The 12,073-nt window shown below is 38.9% G+C and overlaps 1 protein-coding gene across 5 annotated transcripts in view; it reads right to left on the bottom strand.

Moving 5' to 3' along the window:
- Bivm (basic, immunoglobulin-like variable motif containing) overlaps nt 1–12,073 on the bottom strand; it is a 32,757-nt gene that overhangs the window by 18,263 nt on the left and 2,421 nt on the right. For 3 of the 5 annotated variants that reach the window (XM_048800652.1, XM_015484099.2, XM_015484098.2), the window contains exon 2: nt 8,975–9,575. In XM_048800652.1, coding sequence (XP_048656609.1) covers nt 8,975–9,452 — 478 coding nt within the window. In that variant the 5' untranslated portion in view covers nt 9,453–9,575. Of the gene's footprint in view, nt 1–1,949; nt 2,079–8,974; nt 9,576–12,073 lie in introns of those variants that run through there. The other 2 variants (XM_048800653.1, XM_048800654.1) reach the window with 2 other exon arrangements.

Raw genomic sequence — 12,073 nt, forward strand, 5'->3', positions numbered from 1 at the left:
CAAAAAAAAAAAAAAAAAAAGCAACTACCATTAGCTCTAAAAATGACATTTGCAAACACAGTGAAGTAATACATGTATTTTCAAGAATAGTTCTCATGAAGAGAAAGCAAGACAGAAAAAAAAATTATTTGATCAACCAGGGTTGCTGTCTCTGATTAAGTTCTTACATTGCAAATCCAGAGCTAGTCACTTAGCTGGTGAAGAATCAATCACAAAATCTTTAGCTACATCTAGAAAATCAAGTTATCAACAGTAAACTATTGAACTAGACCATTTCCAGAAAATAAATTGTGTTTCTTCTAACACAATTTCTTCTAATGTAGTAAAACCGCATTAATGCAAATTTGTTAAAAAGCAAAAGTGCTGTATGCAGTAATGTTATTATGGATGTTTAAAAATCCCTCCAGGCCTTCAGAGACACAAATGAATGGCAAATGATGCACATGCGCATTATTAGAATTTAACATTAGCACCAGGAACCAAAATGGTAGAAAAAGTCTCCTTTCCCTGTGCATGCACGTACATATGTATGCATGTATACACACAAACACATGCACGCGTGCACATACACCTCCCCAGAGACAGACAACCAACAGTGGTTTCCTACAGGGGAAGGGAGAATTATCAGCTGGACAAAAGGGAGGCAAATGTGAAAATTTACCTGTTTAATTTTTATTCTTTTTAATCTCTGAACCATGCTAATGGATTTTTTGGTCACAAAATTATATAAATTAAAATATTAGCAATGTCCAAACTCATTTAGTTAAAATGCTATTAACATTTCAGGCAACTACACTCAGATACTTTAAATACTTTCATAAAATTTAACTGAAGGTTAGTTCAGGTTGGGAATATAGCTCAGTAGGTAGGGTGCTTGCCTTGCATGCACAAGGCCCTGGGTTCAATCCCCAGCACCACCAAAAAAAAAAAAAAAAGAAAAGAAAAAAAAAAAAAGAAAAAAGAAAAAAACCTTAACTGAAGGTTATAAAACAGATTATATAGATACATTCTTAGAAAACAAACATGGCCAGGGAATTGCATTATTCATTCAAAATGCCTACCACAGCCAGGTGTGGTGACACACAACACAAAAAAAATTCCAGCAATTCAGGAGGATCACAAGTTCAAGGCCAACTTGGGCAACTTAGTGAGACCCTATCTCAAAATAAAAAATAAAAAGGTCTAGGGATGTTGCTCAGTGATGAAACACCCCTGAGTCCAATCCCCAGTACTGAAAAAAAAAGAAACTATTCACACACACACACACACACACACACACACACACAACTTTTCTCAAAGTTCCTACAATGCAACCCTGTGACACCCAAAACAAGCTGGAACTCAGAAACTATTGTAACATATGTAATATCTGTAAAGTGTCAGAATAAGGAAGACTGTACAATCAAGAAGCAATTCCCCCCTTTGTTTAAATTATTCTTCGTCTTCACAGAGAACATCATATTTTTCACAGAGCTGAGCAACCACCTGCAAACGAGCTAAAACTCATTGTGCCAACTTTCCCTCACTGATCAAATGGACAGTAAAGAGTCAGAAGACAGAAAAATGGCTTTCTACCATTTCCTGAAATATCTTCACTGCCTAATAATGACTTAATTCCCTTGACAGTTTTCCTGGCCACTTAGTTTCACAGCTAACAAAACATGGAAATCCGTGACCACAGCAGGCCACGGAAGGTCTGTTCTTCCACTTTCCTCCAAGGGCTGCAGGAACCTGTCTTCTGTGCACTTTTGGTTTAATCCTGAGTCAGGGAAACTACCCCTGCCCCCAATAAAAAAACAGAATCCTCTTAAAATTAAGGGAGTAATTTATTTTGGGGGAAATGAGATAGCCAAGCAGGCTCTCAGCCTTATGCAGTTAACAGATGCACCAGAAAATTAGGAGTTAAAAATTGGACCAATCTTTAAGGCCATAAAATTAAGATAACTCACCAGGAGAAGGGAGGTTGGAAGACAGCTCAGCCTTCTGACATCATGTTGTCAACAGTAATACCAAGAAGCCACAGCCAGACAAGGTCACTAAATCAAACCCACTGAAATCAGACAATAGTCTTCCCTGTCCTGAAAAAAAATATTAGGGACTTTCCCAGATGACAAGGAGCAACATCAGGGGGTGAGGCGCAAATGCATGCACAGAACAGTCACTGAGGTTACCCACAGCCACCTTTACTTCTTTGGCAATTTTTAATCTCTGAACCATGCTAATGGATTTTTCATTCACAAAATTATATAAATTAAAATATTAGCAATGTCCCAATGTGAGACTGAAGATGGTAATGAGACATGTGCTGCATGAAACGGCAGGTTGAAGAAGAGACAGGCCCAGCTAAAACCCTGTAGAGGTGATGGCATCAAGGGACTGGACCCTGCCTACACTACAGACGCCATAAAAATTCTACAACTCGGGCTGGCATTGTGGCTCAGCAGTAGAGTGCTGGCCTAGCAAGTGCAAGGCCCTGGGTTCGATCCTCAGTACCATATAAAAATAAATAAAATAAAGGTATTGTGTCCAACTACAACTAAAAAATAAATATTTTTAAAAAAAATTCTACAGCTCTTGTATTTTGCTTTAGCCATCCTGACTCTCTCATCAGCACTGTCTCCTTTCTGGGTCAAGAAGAAGCCTCCACTGAAGAGCCTCATTCCTTTTACACATGTGCATGGCCTGATTCTTCTGGTAGAGAGCATAAAAACCCACTGAGCCCGTGGGTCCTGTAGACAAAAGGAATCCACATCAAAGTGGAAGTTGGGATGGGAACAGAAAAGAGCAACCTCTGAACACTTCTGTCTCCCCATCATATCAATTCAGTCACCTTTGCCCACTGCCCCTTGTCATTCCCATACCCTTTCTTCCATTGCTCATCCTACCCACAACTCACCATGTAGCCCCATCACCAATGTGTACACACACACACACACACACACACACTACACTGGCTTTTAGAAAAAGGTATAAAGCTAGCATATAAAAGAAAATGCATCATCATTTTTACTTGAAGGAGCATAAAAGAGTTCTGGACAATTACCATCAATGGAAAGTGGGAAGGGGCAGAAAAAAGGGGAGCTGCAAAGAAAGGGAGGCCCAGATTGTGTCTATAAATTGGGGCCAAATCTTGGGCTGATCCCTGAAGCATGCATGCATAGAGCAAGCCCCCAGCAAAACAGCTGAGGCTAAAAGGACTGAACTGAGAATGAAGCTGTCCCCAAAAGAGAATTTACAGTTTTGGTTCAACCAAATTTATTGCTCTCAGCAGGCATTAGAATTACACATTGAGATCTATGAAATGTTCTGGTAATAAATGAAAAGATGGCAAACCTTTCCAGGTAAGAAAGAAAAGCTAAAAAGAAGTATAAATTCTAAAACTAAAATAAAAGAATGGAAAAAGACATCTACGTAAACACTAATCAAAAGAAAGCTGCAACATTTATATCGATATCAAACACACTGGCTTTCAGAACAACAAATACTGCCAGGGATAATGAGACATTTCATAATGACAAAAGGGGCCAGTTCATGAAGAAGGGATAAAACCCATAAAGTTATGTGTATGCACCTAATATAAGCTTCAAATCACAGTTTTTAAAAGTCTACAGAATGAACAGGACAGTGGAGAGCAGCAGGAATCTATCTCCCCATGTGGACAATTACACCCACAAATCTGTTGTGACTATCTGGATACTCTGGAGTCTACAAAAAGGATGGTGCTTCCAGGGAAAGGCTTGCAGAGTAAATTGTTGATGGTTCTAGTCAATTTCAGCTCACAGCAAGGTACTGCCTACCCAGCCCCAGCTCAGGGACAGGCAAGAATGCAAGTGGTCCTGAGCATCTTCCAGGCAGCTTGAGGAAGCCAGGCCGGGCACCACAGGGACTGTGTCCTACAAAATTTGGGGATATGTGTTTTAATTGCTGGTTTGCTGCTTCTGGTCTTAGAAGCACAGATGCATGGAGGGGGCAGCTATTCCTTTACCCCACTCCCACTACAGCTGTCCCCCTCCAGAGGATGAAAAGTCCCAATGCCTTTTTGTGTTATTATTTTTTTCCTTTTTAAAATTCTCCTTCACTTTTCTTTTTTATCCTTTTTGGCAACCAAACCTTTAAATTCTAGGATATTCAAAAGCAACAACATACATAGGGTAATTTAGAAAGTCACTATGCATACCCAGGGAAAGACGTGGGTTTTAAAAAGATCTCAGAATCCCTTAAGTTTAGACCTCAGTCTGATAAGCAGCACGGATACAGACTATAACAATCAAAAAACAAAAACAAGTCAACAAGCCCTAGCAGGAGAGAATAATCCAATTTCCAGATTATTAGATTACATTTGTAAGTCCAGTTTCCAACAGAAATATCAAAATCACAAGACACACAAAGAAACAGGGAAATACGGCCCATTCAAAGGAAAAAATATATATATATATGCATATATATGTACATCACACACACACACACACACACACACACACACACCCCCCATCTCTGCGAAAGGCCAGAAGGCAGACTGGCTACACAAAGACTTTAAAACCACTGTCTTAAAGACGCTTGAAGAACTAAAGAGAGACGATATATATATATTACAAATGGAAATAACAATAAAGAGACAGTAAACCCAAAAAGAAGCCAAAAAGAAATTCTTCAGCTGAATAATAACAATAACGAATGAAGAATTCACTAGAGGGATTCAATAGCAGATTTGAGCAGGCAGAAGAAACAATTGGTGGACTTGAACGCACAGAACAACTGAAAATATTGAGTCAGAGGAACAGAAAAAGAAAGATTGAAGAAAAGTGAACAAAGCTGAGGACACCATCACGTGGACCAACCTATACATTATGGTGGTTCCAAAGGAGAGGAGAGAAAGAAAGGGGAAAAGAGATTATCCAAAATAAATAACGGCTGAAAATTTCCCAAACTTGATGAAAGATGAATATAAACATTTCAGAATCTCAGCGACTTCAAGAGGAATGAACCCAAAAAGACCCCACTCCAAAACACATTATAAGCAAACTGTTGAAAGATAGACAAAGAATCTTGAAAACAGCAGGAGGGAAGCAACTTATCACCAGCAAGATGTCCCCAAGAAGAATACCAACAGATTTCTCATCAGAAATTTTGAAGGCCAAAAGGTAGCAGACTGATGTATTCAAAATGCTAAAGGAAGGAAGCATATCAACCAAGACTCCTAAGACTAGCAATACTGTCCTTCAAAAGTGAAGGAACAATTAAGACATTCCCTAACAAAAACTGGGGGAGTTCATTACCAGTAGATCTGCCCTGCAAGGAATGCTAAAGGGAGTCCCGTAGGTTGAAATGAAAGGACACTAGACAGAAACTCAAAGCAATGGGAAGAAATGAAGATCTCAGCGAATGTACTTACATGAACATCTATAAAATTATTAGTTGATCCTTGGTTTGCAACTCCACTTCCTATGCTCCACATGACGTAAGAGACTAATACATTTTTTAAAAACTATTATTCGTTTGAAAGCTAGTATTATGGGGCTGGGACTGTGGCTCAGCGGTAGAGCACTTGCCTAGCATGTGCGAGGCCCTGGGTTCCATCCTCAGCACCACATAAAAATGAATAAATTAAATAAAGATATTGTGTCCAGTTACAACTAAAAAATAAATATTAAAAAAATGCTAGTATTATTAATTTGATTTGTAACTTCACATTTTTTCTACATTATTTAAGAGATTAAATGCATCAAAATATTAGTTTACGTTCCGGAAAACACTACATATAAAGATGCAATGCTGTACCATCAGTAACTCCAAGAGTGTGAGGGTAAAGCTTATAGGAACAGAATTTTTTAATGTTACTGAATTTAAGATGGTAAAAGTTCAAACTGGATTGTTACAATATTAGGATGTTCCATGTAATCCCCATAGACACCACCAAGAAAATGCCTATAGAATACACATATATAAATAAAAGGAAGTAAAAAAGAATTAAAACATTTCACTGCAAAAAAATAACAAAAAGCAAGATAGTAATGCAGAAAATGGGGGAAACGAAGCTGTAAGGCAGGTAGAAAACAAATAGCTCAAAGAAGGGAAGTCAGTCCTTCCTTATCAGTATTTACTTTATATGCAAATAAACCAACTGTTCTGATCAAAAGACAGAGAGTGGTTGGGCTGGGGATGTGGCTCAAGTGGTAAGGGGTGGGACTGCCCAGCTTCAACCTCAGCACCACATAAAAATAAAATAAAGATGTTGTGTCCACCGAAAACTAAAAATTAATTCATTCTCTCTCTCTCTCTCTCTCTCTCTCTCTCTCGCTCTCTCTCGGAAGAATGGATTTAAGGAAGCAGATCTAACTGTATGTTCTCCATTCACTTCATTAGAGACACAAACTGGCTGACAGAGGAAGAATGGAAAAGGTATTCCAGGTAAATATTAAGCAGAAGAGAGCAGGGTGACCACAAATAAGAGTCCCCAAAGACAAACACTGTACCACTCCACTTACACACTGTTCCCAGAGTCATCAGATTCAGAGACAGAGTGGAATGGTGGTTGCCAGGTGTTGAGGAAAGAGGGAAAGGGGAGACATTTTTAGTGGGTACCGAGTTTCAGGTTGGCAAGATGAAAAGAGACCTGGGATGGAGAGAGGGAATCACTGACAATAATAAACATACTTAGTGCCACGGAATTGTACACATAAAAAATGGCTAAGACGGTAAATTTAATGTCATTTGCTGTTTACTGCCACTTTAAAAAGTATTATTTTTAAAAGAAATTCAATGGTGAAAAGATGACCCAACCATTGTTAGGGATTATCAGCAACCCCCTTTCAGCAATGGACAGAATAAAACAAGAATTAGAGACAAAAAATGCAAACACATCCAAATACTGACCTAATTAATATTGATAGATACACCCAATAATTGCTGAGTGCATTTTTTCTCAAGAGCACATGGTATATTCACCAAGATAGGTCCTATGTTGGCATTGTAATGGTTAATTTGAATTGTCAACTTGATTGGATTAAGAGATGTCCATGATTAAGAGACTTACTGGCATGTCAATGAGGGTCTGTCTAAGAGTCATTGGCATGTGGGAGAGCCAACTGAAACAGAGACCCTACTTAAGTGAGGGCAGCACCATCCAATAGGATGAAGGCTTGGATGGAATAAAAGTTAGAAGAACAAGGAAACAGTAGCACAGCAAATTCTTCTTGAAGAGGTTCTTAATTACTACTGCAATCAACTGAAGGTATCAGACTCTGCTTCCAAAGGGGACTCTGCCACTGATTCTGCAGAAACCTTCAGTCTCATACTAGGGTAGCACTGTTGAACCCTCCTGTTCTGGGGCTTCAGCCTCTTGGACTGCACAGCTACTGGTTCTTCCAGCTCTTCAGCCCGCAGACAGCCATTGTGGACTATCCAGCTTCTGGTCACATAAGCCAATCTAATAAATCCCCTTTTATAATTATCCTTCCTGTTGATTCTGTTCCTCTAGAGAACCCTGATTAATACAGTCACAAAACCATATTGTCTTCTGTCCACCATGGTATTACATTAGAAATCACTATTTAGGGAAAAAAAATATCTGGAAGAGAAACAGCACATGTCTAAGTAATGCATGTATCAAAAAAGAACTGCAAAGTAAATTAGAAAATACTTTAAATTAAATAATAATAATAAAGGGTATCAAAGTTTGTGGACTGCAGCTAAAGCAGCACTTGAGAACAACCCCAAGCATTACATGCATAGGGCAGAAAGTCTCCCATCCGTGATCTAAGCTTCCATCTTAAGTCAGAAAATGAAGAGCAAAGTAAGGAGAAGAAAGGAGACAACAGGGCAGAAATTGATGAAATAAAATATATAACCGAGAAAATTAACAAACTAAAAACTGGCTGTTCAAAAAGATGAAAAACTGGTGAATTCCTAGTTAGACTTAACAGGCAAAAAGAAAAATGTCCATCATCAAGAGTAAAGAGCAGTTGTCACTAAAGACCGTGCCCTTAACTGAGATGAGGAGACGGTGGTATTAGATAGGGTGGCCAGCCTAATATGCTTCACAAACTAACAGGAATTCAGAAGGGCTTGGAAGCCAAATACAAATCCAAGTTCTACCTCCTGATAATGTGCAACTTTTAGCAACAGACTTGTTCCTGCTAAGCCTAATTCTTCATCTATAAAGTAAGGATAACAGTATCTATCTCACAAAATTCACACATTACCATGAGTTCAGAATTGAAAAGCGTTAGTACCCACCACAGGACCACTCAGCTGTGATTGTGAAAAGATGTGCACTGCACTATAAGTGAACGGCATCCTCCTAAGTTGTATAGTACACAGCCTATTCAATGGTACCTGGAGACCTCACTGGGGACTCAAAACATTTTAACAGCAAAAGATATAAGGTTATTATATAATGAAAAGAAAACCAAATGTTTTCTAGTTTAGGAACTATGACTTCATGTCTGTGAAACTACAAAATAATCGCATCATTCTAGTCACATCATTAACCATGTCTAAGTTACTGTGTACTTATCTGTAATACCTGTTGTTAAAATATTCCTTGATATTCAAAGCAAAATGCACTTCCATTGGCAACGCATGAATGAACTAACTGACCTATGTCCAAGGTTACTTTATTTTAACCACAACGACAGACAAGATGATAGCAATGTTTCTTGGTCAGTGTTATAAAAGGAAAACATGCCAGGCACAGGCACACACTTATAATCCCAGCAACTCGGGAGGCTGAGTCAGGAAGATGGAGAGTTCAAAGCTAGCCTCAGCAAAAGCGAGGTGCTTAGCAACTGAGACCTAAAATACAAAATAGGGCTGGGGATGTGACTCAGTGGCCAAGTGTCCCTGAGTTCCCAAGTACCAAAAAAACGAATAAAAAATTTTTAAAAAGGAAAACATGTTTAATGACAAGATTAAACAAAACACCGTGTTGGTTTTCTCATTGTTTGCACATATGAACAACAGGATTCCTTCTTACCTGATTTGTGTTTCAAATTTGTAGTCACCCCGTCAAATTCTGATTTATCGATTTCCCATGCGAGAGGTAGCTTGCCCAGACTGTTGGATAAGTTTTCCAAACTATTGTCTTCATTATAGATTATCTCTGATGTACTAGTCGGGATACCGACGTACCTTGATGAATTATTTCCAGAAGGTAACGAGGTACTATCAGGGAGGCAAGAAGAGCGGGCTGGATTGGGGGTTTTATAGATTGAGGTTGCCTGGTTGAGAAAGGCATAGTCTGAACAGATGGCATAAATTTTCTCCCGAGTATGAGTCACAGGACAACTCCATGGATAATGCCCATCTCCTCTGGGACCCAAGGGTGCTCCCGAGGCACTTGTGCAGAAAGATCTGACAGCACCTTGTAGATTTTCTTCTGGAGACTTCCTCTCAGATTTGTGTCCACCATTTCCAGAATCATTGGACCTTTCGGTTTCCGCAACGTTAGGCATTGAATGCAACTGTAAAAGTTTCTATTACTAGGAAGAAGTTGCAACCCTTTCTGTTTCTTGAAAAACAACTTTGACAATTACTTACAGCATTCTGTAAAATCTTGAGAGCTGTGGAATGGGATCCTAAGGAAAGAGGGAGGAGAAAGAGTGATCAACAACCCGCATGACACTAAAAATTCTATTAGGTATTATTCGTATGCCTTCGTTCAATCCATTTGGATTTTCCAATGGCCATATGCCTAGAGTTATGATCAGTAGCCATCCATATTATTTTTAAAATTAGCCTAAAATAAAAGATTAGAAAAATACAAATACCCTAGTTAAAAAAATGGACTGAGTATCTGAATAGTCACTTCTCCAAAGAGGAATGTCCAAGGAGCACATGAAAAGATGTGCAGCATCTCTAGCCACCACAGAAATACAAATCAAAAGTGTAAGGAGGTACTAACTTAAGAGTCGGCTGCCTATAACCAAATGACAGGTGATAACCAGCACTGACAAGGATGTGAAGAAACTGGAGCCCTCACACACTGACAGAAATGTAGATGGTCCAGTCGATTTGGGCAAAAGATCTTCAGGCATTTAAATGGAGTTACCATGTGGTATAAAGTTCATTCCTAGGTAGTGGTATAAAGTTCATTCCTAGGTACACACCCAAGTGAAAACACATCCACATGTTAATAGCAGCATTACTCACAATAGCCAAAAAGAGGAAATGAACCAGATGCCCATCAAGTGACTTATGGTCAGTAGTATATCCAGCAATAAAAGCAATAAAAGAAGTACTGATCCATGACGCAACATGAATGAAATTTAAAAGCATTATACCAAGTGAAAGAAGACAACCACAAAGAAAAAGACACTGCATGACTCCTTTTATATAGTTTTAGCACAGACAGGTATACAGGGACAGAATGCAGCTTAGTGGCTGTGTACAGCTGGAGGGTTGGGTGAAGGGGTTTTTTGAAGAATTAAAATATTTAATAAATGATTGGCGGTGAATATACAACTTTGTGAATATATTAAAATATACTAAAAGCCATTGAAGTTTACCCCTTAATGGGTGAATTGGATGGTGTGCGAATTATATCTCAACAAAGCTATCTAAAAAATAGTGCTTTGGGCAAGATTGTTAAAAAAGTATACAGGCAACAAAGATATATGATGGTAATGGTCATGGATCTAAATCCACAAATAATATAGAATTTTAATTTTTAAGGTTCTTCACCTGACCAAAAACAACAGTTCCAATCCAGGTGTCACAACCTTCTGAATCATCTCAGAAAGGCTAAATTTCAGGACCAACCTGATTCTTTTGAGGAAGAAAACAGAAAAGTTTAAATAGCACCCGAGGGCACTCAAAGCAGCTAAAGATTCATATAAAAGGAAGTCTTTAATGACTCAAACCTTCCCAGGTAATGTGGGAGACACCGTGAAGCCAGCAGGCGCTGGGCAGAGAGTGCAGATTTCTCTGGGTTCTAGGGATGGAGCAGCACATAAGAGATTCCATCCACTGCAGGGGACCAGTTGGACTCTCTACAGTTAATCTCTCTCCCCTTTGCTTACATTAAAAATTAGAAACAAAAATGATTTTCATAAGTTACACAGAAATGATTACATAAAAAGTCATACAAACACTGAATGACCTAAGTCTATAACGGAGCCTGCAATGATGGAGACAATTCACACAGAGCCTCTAGCTTCTCCTGATCCCTGAGCAGAAACTGGAGAGAAATGGCAATTTCTTCGTGGAGTTTAGGGAAACAGACTCCATGTGAGGAGAACTCCATATGTGCTAGATGGGATGCAGTTTCTTTTACTTCTAAGGAATGCTTTCTTTCTGCCCATACCTTCAGGGAGGGCTTTTCAGTAGTCTGCAGTTTATATTTGTGTGCAGGATTGGTTTGAGAGGTGCTGCACCCCAAAACATGGAACCTGCAGAGTTTCATTTTGGAAACATCCTTTTTTTTTTTTTTTTTTGATAAGGAAATTTTAAGAGCAGGTGTATCCTATCTCCAGACAGAAGCATTTAAGCTTTCTGCTTCTTCCTCTTTTTGTGGTGTTGGAAGTTGCAAAGGAAAGCTGTGCCTGAGGTTTACCGACCCAATTCTGGTCTCAGAGATGTCCTAGAGTAATATTTTCTACTTCCTATCTGTCATCCTCATGCCCTTTTCGAAAAGCTAGTGTGGAGAATTGGGTCTGTGGGGTTGTGTGGCTAGGCTGGAGTAGGTGAGAAAGAGACCAAGTTTCACATGTAGAGCAAAGGACAGAGGCCACTGATGCTGGTTGAGTGGGAGGAGATGGAGATGTCTCATGCACTGCCCTTTCTATATCACCATCTCAAGCTTAGCTGTGTTTTGTCATTTTTCCTCACTTAAATGAAATTTTGCTGGTGGGTCCAGTTCTCTGTATGGCAGTTTGGTAATTTTATGAAGTACGCTCATTTGGAACATATATAGTAGATATTTGGATCAAAAATACAGGCAAAAGGAAATTAAAAGTTGGGGTTCAGCTTACAGAAAGCTACAGCCAGAAAAGAATAAAACACTTAATTAATAAAAACACAACAGTCTGGCTTCATATGTGTTTGGGGTTTATTTGCTCTTAAATAATGGTCACTG

Source organism: Marmota marmota, unplaced genomic scaffold (assembly GCF_001458135.2).
Source record: "Marmota marmota marmota unplaced genomic scaffold, marMar, whole genome shotgun sequence".
NCBI lineage: Eukaryota > Metazoa > Chordata > Mammalia > Rodentia > Sciuridae > Marmota > Marmota marmota.